The 19129-nt window shown below is 35.1% G+C and overlaps 2 protein-coding genes across 29 annotated transcripts in view; one reads left to right on the top strand and one right to left on the bottom strand.

The window, feature by feature from the left end:
- LOC147831920 (uncharacterized) overlaps positions 1 to 8338 on the bottom strand; it is a 99201-nt gene extending 90863 nt beyond the window's left edge. For 10 of the 16 annotated variants that reach the window (XR_015520344.1, XR_015520340.1, XR_015520341.1 and 7 more), the window contains exons 1-3: positions 8124 to 8338; positions 6896 to 6932; positions 5158 to 5222 (exon numbers count right to left, since the gene is read on the bottom strand). The gene's annotated coding sequence lies outside the window, so the exon portion shown is untranslated. Of the gene's footprint in view, positions 1 to 5144; positions 5223 to 6895; positions 6933 to 8123 lie in introns of those variants that run through there. The other 6 variants (XR_015520349.1, XR_015520348.1, XR_015520350.1 and 3 more) reach the window with 2 other exon arrangements.
- Positions 8339 to 8484: 146 nt separating this feature from the next.
- igsf9bb (immunoglobulin superfamily, member 9Bb) overlaps positions 8485 to 19129 on the top strand; it is a 171165-nt gene continuing 160520 nt past the window's right edge. For all 13 annotated transcript variants that reach the window (XR_015520339.1, XR_015520338.1, XM_087301323.1 and 10 more), the window contains exon 1: positions 8485 to 8797. Coding sequence is in view for 9 of the 13 variants with exons in the window: in XM_087301323.1 (XP_087157449.1) it covers positions 8734 to 8797 (64 nt within the window). In the remaining 4 variants the exon portion in view is untranslated. The remainder of the gene's footprint in view (positions 8798 to 19129) is intronic.

The following is a 19129-nucleotide window of genomic DNA, read 5'->3' as shown; positions in this document are numbered from 1 at the left end:
TAATAAGAAACTGCATTAGGATATTTTTTTTTTTACTGTTTTTACTGTTGCACACATAAAAAAAATCTTCAGATATCAAATGTAGGTTAATTCTATGGAGCCCACTATTTTTTGCAATTTTACCAATGTTTTACTTACCTGCAAATAATTATAGCTGTAATTGTATCTAATGTTTTTCTTACCTGGATGTGAAGTTTGAAGATCCACAGGTAACAAAATCACTTTGGTATCTAAAGACCAAGAACATGCATTTTAGAATGAGGTGCATACAGTTTAAATGGTTCTGTAAACATCAGTAAATGTAATTTAAGTTAAAATAAATTGTAAATCTGTAATTTATTCACTATGCAGCATTAAAAAAAACTTATGGAATAAATCTCTAAAACACAAACTTTAAGTTGTACTTTCTCTTACGTTAAACACAAACTACTTAACTGTTGCATATGTTTCTGCATTTAATATCCATCCTTAATGTGCTGCTATAACTTAGGTGAGCTAACTTTAGCTAAGTTAGCGCTAACAAACTGAACCCCCACAGCCCGACCGCCCACCAGTGACCTTGTCAATCGGTTCTGTAACGTTAGTTATACCTACTATTTGTTTTAAAACTACTTTCACTATTTTTCTCAATAATATCACTTTTAATCGTTAGCATAAACTAGCGTTGGTTAGCGTTAGCCAACTTAGCTTTCCATGTGAGAGCAGTCTAACTGTTAACATACCTAAGGCTACAGTACAATTTACAAAGCTAAAACCTCACCTGCCTAGCGAAGACAGCAGTTTTGCATGACTTTACAATTATCATTCGGCTACATTTGCAACTTACCGTGTTAATCAGATCCGCTGCTGGGAGCAGTTAATGTCGACCATTGCAGAAGCTGCGTCTGCCTGCTAAATCCCGGGCAATGAAAAAGGAGTCACGCCAAACTATTAAAATCACGTTTTATGAACACCTGCCCACATCGACAGCTGCTCTAATAAATTGTCTGTGTCAACTCACTTTTATAACATTTATTCTACACAATAACCACGTAAAAAAATCTACTCAAATAAATTGCATTAGTTTTATTCAAAATATACAGTTATATAAAAACTGATATATTTTAAGTAAAGAGGAAGCAAATTTTATTTTTTTGGTATAAAACAAATAAAATTAACTAGATTGCAATTATTTAAAGTAGATAGAACCAACTTTGTGAGTGTAGCACTTTTTACAGTGTGTAAGCCTGTTCATTCACAAATTATGCATGAAGTGAAAGTCAAAGTCTCTCTTTGTTTATATTTGTGTGAACTATTTCATATTTTTTTTATAAAAAAGACAACAAATTTATATATATATATATATATATATATATATATATATATATATATATATATATATATATATATATATATATATATATATTGTTAAAGGTTTAAATGAGCATTTCATACAAACATTTTAGAGAAAATTTCAGACAGATGGACCTTCAAAAATTGATTGGAGAAAGAGGTGGACCCCGAAGTGAAAAAGGTTCAGAACCTCTGCACTAATACAGCTATTATTAAATTACAAAATAGCACCAAACAGTCAATAACTGCAGCATGACAGATAAGCATAAATATGGATGTGAATGTCATATTCACTTACGGAAAAGTGGTTACGATTTGAAGTGGTTTGTGACTGAACAATCAGGTATTCCAGAGAGCCACATAATAAAGGGTTTTAAGCAACATAGGCTCATTCTGAAAACATAGCCCTATTTAGGTTTTTGGAGATTGCCAATTAAGTAGACAGAGCTACATATGGCTCCATTTCGTCTTTAAAACGAACACTACGGGGCTGTATGACGCCGTGCTTGCATGACGGTGTTCCTTTTCTTGCTTACCAGCTGACCGATTACCTTTGTATAGATGGCTTTTCCGCTGTTAGTCCAATTAGCTCAATGCGTATGTTGGCGCACAAGAGATGCAGAAAGGAGGCGACAGGGTTCAAGTCAGGTTCAGAATGATACCAGAAAGCAGATAAGACAAAAGTCAAAAAATAAAATAAACAAGTAAATAACAGGGTGAGAATGTGGTAAAATCTGAAAATGTGGTAAAAATCAGGGGGCTTTTCTTTTTCTGGATTGCTTTTCAAAACACTGCGGTTGGATTTAGGGAAGTGGGGGATGGGTCAATAAGTGCTTTTTAAAATATTAATGGTTGGGTTTTGGGAAGGGGGGTGGAGGGATTGGTCAGTTGGTCAGTCAGTCATTCAGTCAGTCGAAAGCGGCTTCTGGTGGATTTACATGAGAACAGCAGGTGCGAATGGCACTCGTCAGAGAAATTTGAGATATGAAAAAACATACACAGCAGCCTCTGGCAAATTTGCGAAAACAAAAACTGCAAAAAAACTTAGCTCTCTTCAAAAGTGTGGTATGCAATCAGAATAAGCCTGGGTTGGTTTTAAGATATGAGGGAGAGTAAATGAGAAAGTAATTCTTTTCAATAAACTATTGCTTTAAGTTCACATGCTTTTAACTGAAAATAAACAATGGACCCAAATTGGGCCAAATTTGTATGCTACATATCAAATGACTCTTTTAGTAAATCATTTAAATTCAGCATTAGTAAATAGACAGGCAATGTATTTCATTTTTGAGCAATATGGACATTATATCTAAAATGTACCCTAATGAATCATCATCTAATCACATTGAAAGCTTGTGAATCAGAGCTGAACTAAATCTGAACATGTTGATCGATACTCAACCTTATTCACTTTATCTTGATAACTCCCCGTTATTGAACACATTCACTGGTGGCATAAAACAAATCAATTGCAATGTGTCGGCATAAGTCCAAGATGACTGGAACATTGGCCAGTGTAACATAAATATTGACTAAGTCTTGTTTCTGTATACACTCACAGACCACTTTATTAAGTGCACTTTGGTAGTTGGAGCCCCTTTTGCCTTCTCAATGCCCTAATTATTTGTGGCATAGATTTAACAAGGTGCTGCAAACACATTGGTCTACACTCAAATAATAGCATTCCATGGTTCCTGCAGATTTGTCAGCCAACATCCATGATGGTAATTAAGAAATTCTGTCTTTAATCCAGGATTTCATGTGTCTGAGTCAAATTCTGGCCCTACCATCCTACCATCATAATGTAACAGCAGAAATCAAGACTTATTAGACTAGGCAAATATTTTCCAATCTTTTATTAATTTTGGGAGACCATGTGAACTGTAGCCTCAGTTTTTTCAGCTCATCTTCTGCTGATGTAGCTCATCTGCTTCAATGTTGCACATGTTCAGAGAAGCTCTTCTGTGGGCCTCGGTTGTAACAAGTGGTTATTCTAGTTACCGTTACCTTTCTATTAGCTTGAACTAAATCCCAGAATATCAACAGTATCTAACTCAGACCAGCAAACCAAAAATCATGCTAATTTCATGGTCATTTCAGTCACTTAAATGACACTTTTTTGCATCTCATTCTCTGTGTATATGCATAAATGCACTGAGTTGCTTTAATATGATTAGCTGATATATTCACAATAACAAGCAGGTGTACTTTATAAAATGGCAGATGAGTGTAGTGTATCAGTACAATTTCAGCATTAAGTCAGCATTTCAGCATTCTGCATTTTTCTCACACTCTCATATACTTATGCAGAACATTAGGGTTAAAAATCAGAAACCAAGATCCTGCCCATATTCACATCTGAATGCGATAAATTCATTAAAAACAAACTCTGCTTATTACCAATCTACAACCTTTTCAATGAAATTCAAGCTAAAATTCACATAAAATTCAATGATATTCAATGAAATTCAAACTGAATTCAGGCTTAAGAAAATGTCTCTTCATTTTTAAATGTCTGTTCAGTTGAACAGTGCCCTACAGTGCCCTCACACGCTTATAGTGGCATTGATCTTGTATTATGGCTGTTTTAATTATGTGAATTTTGCGTTCAATCAGGCAGTCAAATATTAAGATTGGTTTTTATCCTTGTTATTATTCATTTTCTTACTACAAGATTTCTCAATTTCAAATATGCACCTGAAATTAACAAACATACATACTAATATAGTTATTCAGATTTTCTGTGTTGCCTGAATTTGAGAAAAAATATACTTAATTATAAAAACTAAAAAAGGTGACGCAGTGGCACAGTAGGTAGTGCTGTCGCCTCACCGCAAGAAGGTCTCTGGTTCGAGCCTCGACTGGGTCAGTTAACATTTCTGTGTGGAGTTTGCATGTTCTCCCTGCGTTCGTGTGGGTTTCCTCCGGGTACTCCGGTTTCCCCCATAGTCCAAATACATATGGTACAGGGGAATTGGGTAGGCTAAATTGTCCGTAGTGTATGAGTGTGAATTAGTGTGTGTGGATGTTTCCCAGAGATGGTTTGGGCTGGAAGGGCATCAGCTAAGTAGAAACGTGCTGGATATGTTGGCGGTTTGTTCCGCTGTGGCGACCCCGGATTAATAAGGGGACTAAGCCAACAAGAAAATGAATGAATGAATAAAAACTAAAAAACTATTTTTTGATTAGTCCAACTGGTTTTTTAAATGAATCGCTTATAGGGCACCTATGATGAAAATCATCTTTTGTAAGCTGTTTGGACAGAACTTTGTGTAGGTATAGTGTGCCCACAGTCATTTTGGAGTGAGAGAACCACAATAAGTTTTTTAAATTTCCTAACGTTAAAATATAATCCATATCTCTACTATTTAGAGGCTCACAGCAACTTGACATAGGAGAGCAGTCACCCCGCCCACCAAATTGATTGACAGCCACGTATTAACATGACAGGACATGCGCAAAGCAACTGTAATTAAAAGATCTGTTCAGCCCTCTGTGATCATCAATCATCATCAAATGTGATCAAGAATGAGTTTTACAAGTTTAAAACGTTTTTCAAACAGTGCATGTTTGTAATGAATTACAGCAATTTTACCATCTTTACTTTATCACCACAGCCGCATGTGAGTACAATTACAAAAGAAGTCGAAGTCGTGTATCCTGTCACATTTGCAGTGCAAAACAGTGGAAAGTTAACCTTGTGCGCTGTGTTTGTGTATCCACTTTGTGTGTGCGTGCTTGAACTTTGTAACGACATTGTGTGTGACTCATCATTGCAACTCCTCAACAAATACATCAAATAATAATCATTGGGATAGTTCTTACTGTATTATTTCTCACAAACGTTACGTGAGATCTGCTTTCTTCATGTCTGTCACTGTGCTGTTTATCTGAAAGACACATGGGAAGGATTAACATTAAAGGGTACAGGCACCAAAACACAGCTACATAGTGTTAAGAGCAGACAATTCCAATGTTTTAAGAGGTATAATAAACAATCTGATGGGTGTTTTGAGGTGAAACTTTGCAGACACATTCTGGAGACACAAAAGACTTACCTTAAATCTTGAAAAAGCGGTAAAATAGGTGCCCTTTAAAATTAAGCGGTACGAACAGTACTGAATCAGTTGTATTGTATGTGAGCAAAATTGACATTATGATGGAAAAATATGCTAATGAATAGGCTTCAAATAAAAAAAAATATATATAAGTTCATAAATCAGAATTAAACTAAAAATGTTTGATAATGAGCCCTGTATTTCCTTATAAACTCAGTTATTGAACATATTCACTCATGGAATAAAACATACATTTTGCATGCTGCTGGTATACTTCACTGTGTATTTAAGACGACTGCAACATTAGCCTGTTATATATTAAAAAAAACTGTACACTTGTGAACTTGTACCATTACATGCTTTCCTGAACATCATCCTGATGACGTATCTGAAGGTGAGATAAAGGGTACAGCTGAATATCCTTATCTGCCCCTCAGCTAGAAAACAGGCATGGAAATTAAGAGCATTTTCAGGCCTGTGTGTTATTTTTTTAGCACAGATTATAGTACAAAACCTTTTTTGTTTTACCATAGGGAAAACATCTTTTCATCTGTATTTTTTCAGAAGAAATACAAAGACATCTTTCTGTGAAATAATACAGCTGTACCTACAAATACCTACATATTTACTGCATGTTCAAGCAGGTTAATAACTTATATGGGTGAGTGGGTGGTATAAAACTTAGCAATAAAATACATTCTGAGACAGATACTGTACGTGCAAGGTTATAAGAATTCATAAAACCTTCCAAGAGTAGGGGAGTATTTCTTAAAGTTGCCTCTAAAGAGTGTGTGTCATTGAATGTGGGTTTACACACAGCGGTTAAGGACAGTACACTCATCGGCTAAATACAGTCTGAATGGAGGCATTTATGGAGGATTTTAAAAAGCTCTGTGATATTAATAATGTAATAAAATTAAGCCTGAATTTTGCATGGCTTAAAACTTTATCAAATCGTATCAGAACTTTTAAGAACTTTAACTGTAAACAAAGCATGCAGTTCTTAGCAATAAAGAAATGCACCTAGTTCTCTTGTATATATAATTGGGATGTTTTTTTTTCAGAGTTTAGGAGATGAGTAAAAAAGATGCTGGTTGAGAAATGTCAGACTAAGCTGTTTTGCCATAAACTCTTTGACGTGGATGGAACTTTTAAAGTCTATAAGCATTGGCAGAACACCAGTGTTTCCATTAAAGGTATTGCTCAAATGGACTGTATAGCAGATTCGAGCTCTAAAATTGGAAGAGAAATGCTGTACATGTGAGTTTGCAGCTGTCTGCAATTGGGCTGATTTGTGGATGTTTAAAACCCACCAATTTAGTAGAGAACACATCATGCATAAACAGTATGCTGTTGTACACTGTAATTATTTGACTATCAAATTGCCTCATAAACACTTTTCTTTGACTGAATACAAACTGTATCTCAATTTTAACAACAAATGACAGACGCATGAGTTAAATACTACAATAAGCTTTAAGGGACGATTCTGTAATTATACTCACCATCATGATCTTCCAAAATGGTACATGTCATAGTTTTCTGAAAAAAGTAAATAAAGGGAAAGTAAATAAGGATCAGCAAACATTTACATTAAGTCACTATTTTTGAATCTGAGCATTGATGTGAATACTTTTTTTCAGTACATAATGTCTGTTCTCAAATGTATTGCATTCAGAGATGTATTGCTCAGACATGACTTTCGTGGCATAATATGAATATAATAAATACATATATATATATATTTTATTATATAATTTATATTTTATTATATATTTTATATTTTAACTTTTTTATTTTATTTTATTTTATTTGTTTTGCTTTTCTTGATTTTGTAAATTTTTTTTGTGGTGTAAAAATGCCCTTAATTTGTTTTCATTAAAGAAAAAGTGTTGTGGTCTTGAAACAATTACCTTTTATTTATTGTCCCATATATTCTTTAGCTAAGAACAATAATTTCACTTTACAAGACCTCAATATGGGTGATTTGGTGGCTCAGTGGGTAGCACTGTTGCCTTACAGCAAGATGGTCGCTGGTTCGAGCCCCAGGTCAGTTGGCATGTTCTCCCTGTGTTTGCATGGGTGTCCTCCGGGTGCTCCGGTTTCCCCCACAGTCCAAAGACATTCGGTACAAGTGAACTAAAAAAGCTAAATTGGCCGTAGTGTATGTGTGTGTATGTAAGTGTGTATGGATGTTTTCCAGTGCTGGGTTGCAGTTGGAAGAGCAAAACATATGCTGGACAATTTGGCAGTTCATTCCGCTGTGGAAACCCCTGATTTTTTTTAGGACTAAGCCTAAAAAAAATGAATAAATATATATTAAGGAGGAGCCACTAGTAGCCTACTTACCGTTTCACGTGTACATAAAACAATACTTATTTTTGCTTTCTTATTTTTACATTTTGGATGGCCTCAGTTTGAATCAATTAACAGCAATCTGTTCTTTTTGAGTGAATTATCCCTTAAAGATATTATTTACCCTATATTTCAAATTGGAATATTGGTATACCAAAGTAATACCTAAAGTAGACCTAGTATTATGGTGTCAGGGGACGATAAACCCTTATGTTTGAGCAATTGCACTGTTATTACACTGATTCTGTCTTAACATTATGGTGCTCTAGTTACTTTGAATTAGTTTAGAACTGAAAATTTAGTTCAGCAATGATGTCACTAACAAGTGACATCATTACTACCGGAGAAATCACTGTCTTCAGTTTCGTGTGTCCATACCGCGCGCAGTGCAATCGATGGGATGAAATGCGAATGACGCATACAGGTTGAGGATTTCCTCCCCACACATGAACGCGTGACGTCCACTCCACTCCACCGCACCTTTAACTTTCCCAGCAGGCGAAGCCTCGTACCCGGGTATCCGACAGGCTGCTTACACGACTTCTCTTTTGCGCATGATACTGCGGTTCCGACGCCACTTCACGCTCCAACTCACCTTGAAACGCGGTGCTCTCGGCTTTTACATGGAGAGCGACGGAGAGGCGACCAATCTCCGCCCCGACGCCTCCATCACTGGCCAATGAAATTCAAGCGGGGGCGGAGCTAACAGCTAAATTGTCATGCTTGGTTTCACGCTGGCATTGCCATCGAGCCGCGTCTGGCTGCCGTGCGCTGGTGCAGGTGCTCTATTTCATCGAGAGAGGATGCGAAAGGAAAGAAGGGGAGGGAAAGAATGAAGGGAACCGTCGGAGAAAAGTATGCAGGGCATGAGTAAAAGGGTCTCAGCAGCTGACAGCGCGTCTAACGACCAGGGGCTCGGCTAAGAATGATTTATTGAAAGGGGCACTTTGAGATATGATGAGGTTTCTCTCTGGTTGGCAATAGTACTATGATTTGGTATGTGGCCACTTTGATAGCAAGTGTATTCAGCACCAGAGGAACAGCTGCTCAAGGTGAGTCGAAGTGCAATTTATTACATACAGCCTTAAGTTTGTTGTGGAATATTGCTGTGGATATTTTCCAGTCATTGATATTATTCCTGAGATTGTGTTTATTTTTCGGAATAATATTTAAATCTGGTAAAGTTGAATATTTTAAAGTGGACAACACTACAGTTCTAGCCATTTTTGAAGGGTTGCATTTTTTATTTTTATGCTTGAATAATGCTAAATCACTGGTTTGTGATATAATAGTTGAAAATCTAGTTTATATAAGTCACATGAGCTTGCAAAATTGGAAAATTTGAGCTGTTGCTGCCTATTTCATCCATATTAACCAATTGTTCTCCAAGCGTGTATATACTTCACATTAAGTATGTTTTATGACACTAAAGGGATTGATCTCCTCAAAACATGCATTTTACATCATTTGCAGACCCTCAAACATGTATGACTTTATTTGCTGAATACAAATTGAGATTTAGTATTCAGTTTCAATGCATATATTTGGTGTCTAAGTCTTTCTGTCATATAGGATTTTCCACCCCATGTCATGATATCAAGTAAATTGTGAACTGTACCTTTAAAGTCTATTCATATACATGAAAAACTTTAACTACACATCTTAAGGTGCTTTGACTGGGAATATGCATCGATGGTATGATGCACAGTAGTAGTATTATATCAGTCCATTTGGGTGCTTAATGATTGAATGACTTTTTGAATATATCTCTAAACCTTGCTCAGATGGCTTTAGCTCATTAAACCCGAGAACACTCTAAGATGGCTATCATAATTTCAATTCAGCTTCTTCTGTAAATCTGATCGACCTTCAGACTAGTTTAAAGTGGTGTCTTTATTTCAAATGTTGGGCTGATGGACTCACATAGCCCTGCAAATTCAATTTCATCCACTAGAGGGCTGCTTACTGATGATCATCCAGTCTTTGGTCACATTTTGAGAACTTTTCCCATTGCATGCCTGCACTGTGAATAATTACACATTTCCCAAATCACGACAGACATCACACCTGGCTTGAAAATCGTTGAGTATATGCCAATTCTGATTTCTATATTCAAAGAGCATAGCAAGATCATCCCACATCTCTGAACTTGAGCTGTGTCATCCCCTCTAGCTGACAGTGAGACGTCTTTCACCTTGGTGTTCTGACTGTGCACTTTGCTTCATCCGCTCAGTGTCTCCCTCCTGTGTGTCAGAGCCACGCTGCAGAATCTCAGCCCCAATGCAGCTCTTTCCCTGCCCTGGCCCTGCCGTCTCAAGCTGTCAGCTGGCAAACATGCCCACAATCACCGGGTACAAACCTGGACGTGTGCCAGATCTCTGCTTTGTAGTTCTGTCTAAACAGAGAACTCAGACGCAGCTGTCTGAGAGCCATGAGCTGATGCATTGCTTCAGGAAGGCCCATTGCTAACCGACCACTCTGAACTTGTTGAGACCTCCAGCCAATCACCTCAGGAACAGCACATCTTCCTTTGTGATTAGAGCATAAGCCCAACATCTGTCCTCTGTTAAGCTTGTTTTGCCAAATCGGCATGTCTGTACGAATGTCATTTTGGCAGTTGCTCAAATTGGCCTAAATATATCTAGACTATTACCAAGGGGGCTTATACAGTAACTTCTATAGAGCTATTGGATAGTGTTTCAATGACCTTAAAAGATTTGTGCCAATCACCTGAGCCCTAAAGGACAATATTATATTATATTATATTATATTATATTATATTATATTATATTATATTATATTATATTATATTATATTATATTATATTATATTATATTATTCATTCATTTTCTTTTCGGCTTAGTCCCTTTATTAATCCAGGGACGCCACAACGGAATGAACCGCCAACTTATCCAGCAAGTTTTACACAGCGGATGCCCTTCTAGCTGCAACCCATCTCTGGGAAACATCCACACACACTCATTCACATTCATACACTACGCACAATTTAGCTTACCCAGTTCACCTGTACCGCATGTCTTTGTACTGTGGGGGAAACCGGAGCACCCAGAGGAAACCGACGCGAAAGCAGGGAGAACATGCAAACTCCACACAGAAACGCCAACTGACCCAGCCGAGGCTCGAACCAGCGACCTTCTTGCTGTGAGGCGACAGCACCACCTACTGCGCCACTGCGTCACCATATTATATTATATTATATTATATTATATTATATTATATTATATTATATTATATTATATTATATTATATTATATTATATTACAGTATATTATATTATGTTATATTATATTACAGTATTTTATTCATTTATTCATTAATTTTCTTTAATCTTTAATCTCATTAATCTTTCTTTTTTTTATTAATTTCTCGCAAAAAAATGTTTACTAAAATGTAGAAAATAATTAAAATAATTTAATATATGACACAAATATTATTATATTATAAATGGTAATTTATTTTGTAGCAATGGAAGTTTTTTAACAGTAGTTTATAAATGTGTTTATTATTATTATTATTATTATTATTATTATTATTATTATTATTATTATTACAACCTTTATTTTACCAGAAAGATACATTGAGATTAAAAATCTTTTTATAAGAGCGTCCTGGCCAAGATTAGGCAGTACATGTCACATGGGTCAAACATACAACAAACAAAAAACAATTAACAGCTAACACGAATCACACATTGACAAACAAACTATTCAAAACATCTTTAAGTCTGAGTTTCAATTTTTATATCATTTATACTCCTCATAATCGTTTAGTCATCTTTTACAAAAATGCATTTATTAAATGTAGAAAATAATTTCAATAACTTAACATATAACACAAATATTATTGTTATTATATTATTCATTCATTCATTCATTCATTTTCTTTTCGGCTTAGTCCCTTTATTTATCTGGGGTCGCCACAGTGGAATGACCCGCCAACTTATTCAGCAGTGTTTTACACAGTGGATACCCTTCCAGCTACAACCCATCACTGGGAAACACCCATACACTCTCCTTCACACACATACACTACGGACAATTTTAGCTTACCTAATTCACCTATAGCGCATGTCTTTGGACTTGTGGGGTTCTATTGTCTTTGAAACCGGAGCACCTAGAAGAAACCCACACGAACAATGGGAGAACTTGCAAACTCTGCCAATTGACCGAGCCGAGGCTTAAACCAGCGACCTTGCTGTGAGGTGACAGTGCTACCCACTGTGCCACCGCGCCGCCCTATATATTATATTATATTATATTATATTATATTATATTATATTATATTATATTATATTATATTATATTATATTATATTATATTATATTATATTATATTATATTATATTATAATGTTGATATATTATATTATATTATAATTTCTAAAGATTACATTTTAGCCCCCATGATGTTATTAGTTTTTTTTTTTTTTTTTTTAAGTACTGAGCCCAAAATTTTTAACATTTTCATACAAACATATTACATTGCATTCCACTGCATTACATTATATTTCCAGTGATTAGATTTCATCCTCCATCATGCCATAATTGCATCATCTATGAGAAAGGTCTTACAGACCTGGCTAAACCAGCCAAATTGTGACTCCTAGTCATGCTTGAACAGGATATGATTTGAGCTGATGTGGATACATATGAAATGATGGTGATTTGTTTTAGCAGTTAGCACCTGCTAGCAGACTAGATTGTGCCGAGTTCTTAACCCCAAGGCAGTGCTGATGTAGTTGCCAGCTGGAAATGTTGAATCCAAAGAAAGCTCGCACTGGAGGTTTGCACCCGACTCTATGTTTCACGGAAAGCCTGTTAGAGGAGGGCTGGCGGGGGACCTGACAGCTGCTCATTTTTAAGGGGTGTTGGATAACATTGGATGTGTTTTCCAACAGTCATCACTTTCTCTTTCATCCTCCGGCTGTGATGGCTTGATCCTTATCCAGTGGAATGATATGTATGCCTCTTCCCCGTGGAAAATTTTAAATTGTTTATATAACAAACAAGCTGCCTGTCATCACATCTGGCTTGGCTTTCCGGTACAATGTAAATGAGCATGTTAATAGAGTTTTTATTGTGTTTTAGTACTGCAAATAGCGAAGAATGGACACTTAAATTGTTGTAAATCTACTCATTGACTCTCTTGACAGATACTTCCAATGTCTTGTAATTATGATTTATAATGTCAGCCATAATCCAGCCAAATCCACGCCAGGCATTCCAATCAAACAATGAAAAGCAGCTGACTTACGCTGATTGCGTGGAAAGCTGCAGAATGCGAACCACAGAGGGCACAGCTGAGGCAGCCAATTTCCAAATGCATTTTGTTGGCTCCAGTGATTCTGAGTGAGGGGGAATGCTCTGGACTTTGAAGAACACAGTGGAATTACAACTAATAGAACACAAACATTTTTAAGTCACTTTTTATTTGATTTTACGCACTTTTGCACACAAGCCAGGGCACAAGGGGGCACACAAGTTGGACTGAAACCCGAAATGTTCATTGCCAAATATAACATTTAATAAATAAATAAAACAACCTAAGTGAAAATTAATTTTTTTAACATGAACCCATAAAGAATGTTACATTTAGTTTCTTTTATAATTGATTTTGGGTTTTTTTATTTGTTTTTTAACTCTTTATTTACTGGTTTTAGTGAACATACAAACATAAACAAAAAAGGACAAAGGGAAGGGTATCAGCAAGTATAGCAACAAAAGTCAGAGAGAGAAAAAAAATATAATAATAATAATAATAATAATAATAATAATAATAATAAATAAAAATACAAACAGAATACAAAATTTATAATACACAAATAAAGTAATGTTGTGATTAAGGTCACACATATTATGCAAAATACATCAGAAGTCTTCATAGAGTGAGAGGTTCATTAGAGGCATCCATATAGGCATCCATATTTTTTGAAAGGCATTGTTTCTTAAGTACTATGTATATTGTTCCAAGAGCATTGTTTCATTTCTAGAGTTGTATGAACAGTTCAAATGTTGGAGGTCTTTGTTGGTTCCAGTTGAGCAAAATGCTTTTTTTTTTTGCTAGATAGGAGATAATGCAGAGTCTCTTTATTAAAGTAGGATTAAGTGTCTTGTTCAGTTCTGTACCAAATGGAATTTAATGTTATCCAATGGAATTTGCAAAGCTTTTGGCTGTAAAGTCCTGTACTACTTTCTGTAAAAAAAATTAGCTTTTTGCTTTCCCAAAAAACATGCATGATTGATCATCAATAGGTTTTACATCTGTGACACCTGGGTGATACATTAGGGTACATTTTGGAAGCCTTTAATTTTAATAAATAACTTGACTGTAAATAACATTTTATATAACATTTAAATCAATATTTAACACAACCAACATTTTATATAACATTTTAGTATACAAACTATATATATATATAGATATACAGTTAGTTTCTGTCTGAACAAGAAAAAGCAAAAAGCTACCGGCCTAACTAATGTGACGTATTGATCTTTTTAAGGCGTCAGTTGCCAAGTGGTATTGCGCGCTGACATAAAGCACCAATGTGCTCGCAGCTCCCTGAGTGCGATTCCTGGCTCAAGTTCCTTTGCTAGGCAACACGATGGTGCAGTACGTAGTGTCATCGCCTTACAGCATGAAGGTTGCTGGTTTAAATCTCAGCTGGGTCAGTTGGTGTTTCTGTGTGGAGTTTGCATGTTCCCCTGCATTTGCGTGATTTCCTCTAGGTGCTCCGGTTTCCCCCACAGTCCAAAAACATGCAGTAAAGGTGAATTAAGTAAGCTAAATTGTCCGTAGTGTATGAGTGTGAATAGGTTTTTCACAGAGATGGGTTGCAGCTGGAAAGGCATTTGCTGTATAAAACATATGCTGGATAAGTTGGTGGTTCATTCCGCTGTGGTGACCCCAGATTAATAAAGGGACTAAGCTGAATGATCTTTTAAAAAATAAGATAAGTAAAGTTTCAGAAAAAATACAACCAAACAATCAGAATACGATTAATTGCACAAATACAGCCCAAGCTCATTGAAAATATGTGTCTAGGCCACATAAATACGTTGCTCTGTGTAGGTTTTGTTGCACGTTTCAGATGACAAATTCTTTAAAGAGCACTGTCTATGTTTTTGCAAATCTAAAATGTTTCTTTGGGTATGTTTTGTTTTCTGTTTCAGACACACATTCTACTTGTACACACGTTCACAAGAAGGCAGGCTTGTAACCCAATAAATAGTGTTTTCAAAAGCAAACGTAAGAGAAAAGGACACTGTGACCAGATAGTTTTACCTTGATTTTACATTGCTTTTATCTCTTTTGTTTTACCACAAGCACTCAGCAACATTGTAGAAAGTGAGCTAAAATTAAGCAAACTGACAATGTCAGTAAAGCGTCCGTATAGAGATCGATAGGGGAGGCAAATGTATTTGATTACAATTTGTATTCATCATTAAGTTGTTTTGTGGTATTTATTTGTTGTTGTGCACAGACCATAAAATTAAATCTTTATTTGTCGACAATGTGTCTCTGTAAGTATATCATGTCTGATGTAGTGCAGGTAATAAAGGTGAGGATCCCAATGCAGCCAAACAAATATTTATTTAAACATTTTAATTTAAAACAAACCAAAACAAAACAACGAGTGAAACACGTAGACATCATGGGAGTGACATTAAAACTAATGACAACGAAGTGCTAACAGAACAGGGTATAAATACACAAGGAATCAATCAACTTAACAACATGACAAGAGGTGGAGACAATTAACTCAAAGATTAACAAGATTAGGGGAAACTAAGATGAACAGGAAGTGACATAAACACGAAACTGAAATATACAAAAAACAGAAACCAGGACATTACAAAGTATCATTAGTGTAAAAAGAACTAAAATGGTTGATGTCATAAAGCATTTAAATAAGTAATTACAGTCAAATGTTTAAGTACATTTTGTGGTTTTACTAAAATTTACTCTGGAGCACATATTTCCAATGAGCATTTGTTTTTAGATGTGCATTATTAATCTTGTGTAAAACAGCCTTTCCTGCAGTAGAACGTGAATCATTATGCTTTGTCACACCAAATACGTGTTCAAGATATCTTGTTCAGTTTTAAACTGACAAAAATCTTCAAATAGCTCTCCAGCACTGTAACATATTACGTGATTGTCTCATCTGTGCCTATGGCTGGAATCCATTTCTACTTTCTCAGCACTTCAAAGGCTGTTTCCTGTCTCTGATACTCTTCCTCTCCTAGTCCAGCACCTCAGCCATGTGTCCGAACAGACTCCCCGCTGATACAACAGCAGAGGCTGCCTCATTCACAAATTTGTGGTAGAGCCTTTCAGGTTTTGATGTTTGTATCCTGACAGCTGACTCATTCAACTGATTGAAGGATTAATACATTCTGACCATTTTCTGAGTACAGTATCTGTCTTTTTATGGAGAATAATAAAAGTATAGAGTGATTTCTATAACATGGCTGTTAAGTTACACACATGAAGTCTTAGGGCTCTACTAAGAATCCACTTTTGCTGATTTAAGGACGGAAAAATACGCTCTGCGTCCCAGTGCATGGTCTAAAAGTATTGAGCTTATTCTCTTAAAGAGTTATAGGTGTGTTTTGAGAATAAGTTTATTCTCAGATATATATACAGTTGCTTTTATATACAGTTGTGTCAGCCCATAGCACATTTGCTATTTACATGGCAGACTTTGTAAGTGGAAAAACTGAACCCTTCACTAGTGAGAAAACAGTTTAACAAACTGCAGCGTGAGAATGAGCCTCCTCATTCTATACTTTCACTTTCACTCTCTTTCGTGAATAAGGAAACGTGTTGGATGCACAGACATCCCTTATCCCACATAATTAATTTTGTTTGTTAAGCACAAAGATTTGTTTCAAAATTATTTCATAATTCAGTTATAATTTCCGGGAAACAAATAAATTAACAATAACAACCAAGTGTGTTTAAAAAACTGAGTTATATCCAAACACATGTGCTATGCCCCAGACCTGACAGGTGGACATTCTGTACAAATCTAAGCTTGTTTTTAATAAAGCAAATATAAATATGCATATAATAAATAATTGGAAATTTAATTGCCTTAAATAAACTGCAAATTGTCATTAATAAACTTAAAAAGCCTCTCAAGAGGAAGGCATTTTTGTAATATTTTAGTCCTTTAATTCTTTTTCATTTGTAAAGATATTTGTGTATTGCTGTACATCCTTTGTGTTTTGAACTATGTGTAAGCAAGGTGCACAACTAATGCGCTCAGCACTGGACTTTAGACCTGCTCTTATCTGGTCTGTTATGCAATCTATTTTAGTTCTTCAAAATAGCAACGCGCCAGCAATGCGCCTTAACAAACCTCTTATCTAGACCGAAACACCCATGAGTCCACAAAATGGTGCAATGGATTTGCTATTTAAACAACCTGGCAGAAAATGGGAAAGTTATAGTTTGAAAATAGCAACATGTCTTAGAAACACGTCTTGCGCCTTATTGCACTGGGTGTATTATAGGGCCCTTATTTACTATTATCTGTTTAGACTCCAGTGATACAAATTCCACATTTATTTTTGTGTTATGTGTTTTGCAAGTTTACATAGTTCGCGTTTTTAAAATGTGCAATTAAAAATGTGATGTTGCTTTTATCAAATTTTGCATTTTAAAGCAAAATATCAAGTGAACTGTGCTAAAATTCAGTTCAGTTTCCTCAGAAATAAGTGTACTGTAAAAAATCTGTTAATTAACAGTTTACTTATTTTGCTTAGGTGTAACAGATCATGGTTGATCAGCGATCTTTACGGATCACAACCCACAGGTTGAAATGCACATGACTCACCGATTAATAACTTTTTTGAACTTATAGGCTAATCCAATATTTATTACAATTGCAGAGAGATCACCTCCTGCATCATTCAGATCACGCGTGAAAGCATTTTAGCTTTTCTGTAATATATAATGATGATGAAAAAACTTATGGTTGGACCTACCAAAATGCTTTTCCAATGTTTATTTGATTTATTTAAAATTGGCAGGATTTACCTTTCATGAATTCAAACCCGTACAACACAAATGATAAATGATAATGATTTGCATATGCTTATTAATCCTTCAAATTTATTTTCGAATTTATAATTTTAAAATCAGATTTAACACTTTTTTAGTTAGTTACAAACAATTAAATAACACAGAAGTACTCGAATAACAGTTTATAGTTCAGATATAAACCCTGATGTTTATGGTAAAAATCACTGTTTGATGGAACTTGACACTGGTGATTGTTGTAGCACTTACATTGTGTAAACAATGGGTGGCGACAAACAACTATCAAAGTAATATCACTGAATAGGTTTTAAAAAATGACCCACCTATAATAAAATACGAAGTTTAATATTGGAGTAGTTGAATCATTAATTGAAAATAAATTTAGATATAGATCTAAATATAGATATCTATATATAGCATTATCAGCAACAGAAGCAAAAATAATTTTTCTTTTTCTTCTTCTTCTTCTTTTTTTCAGCTGGTTCTTTCTTGATTTCTATTTTTATTAAATAACCGGTTCTAAGTTTTGTTTGTTTAAACCAATGGTTTTTGCAGTAATATTTTTGTGTAAATGGAAAGCAAATGACATTTCGTCACCTTAAATTATAAGGTCTGACATTTTTGTCAAAATTGAGTTATTGACATAGTCTTAATAAATGATATCTTATTTTATATTATGGGATATTTTTATAAGTTGTTTACATTTTAAGACAATCAAATGTTACACACATACTGTTTGCTATGAAATGCAAAAACTTTAAAGCTCATTATCTCAAAATCATTCAGAACGCAGATAGAACCTTATAATTCCAAGGTGACGTTTGTCTCACGTTTGTTTGTAATTTGTCTCTCCCTTTTGTGCTGATCCAAAAAATGGTCTGATCCGTGACTGAAAAACCATAATGTGATCCGAACCATAAGATTTGTGATCCATTACACCATTTTGTGATTCACAAGGTTATCTGTTTGTTATTGTTTGTGGATTACATTATGGTACCTTGATCTCTGCTCTGTCGAATTTAAATGTTAAAAATTCAACTCTAAACTTTAACAAAGTGACTTTAGACTATAGACATTTCAGTAGTGAAATTTGAAATAAAGTCCCTTTTTCAAACTTTTCAAGGTTACAAAATTGTTGAAAGAAAGATTAAGGTCCCATAATGCAATTCAAAAGCACAAATAAATGGGTAAAAATACAAAAATAGAATACAGAAAACTGCTAATATATATAAATAGTTGAAGTCAGAATTATTAGACCCCCTTAGATTTTTTTCTTTTTAAAATATTTCCCAAATGATGTTTAACAGAGCAAGGAAAT

This window comes from Danio rerio, chromosome 21 (genome assembly GCF_052040795.2).
Source record: "Danio rerio strain M-AB ecotype USA chromosome 21, GRCz13ab, whole genome shotgun sequence".
In the NCBI taxonomy this organism is placed as follows: Eukaryota; Metazoa; Chordata; class Actinopteri; order Cypriniformes; family Danionidae; genus Danio; species Danio rerio.
Note: the sequence above shows the minus strand (reverse complement) of the source record. Positions and strands in the feature narration are given on the sequence as shown.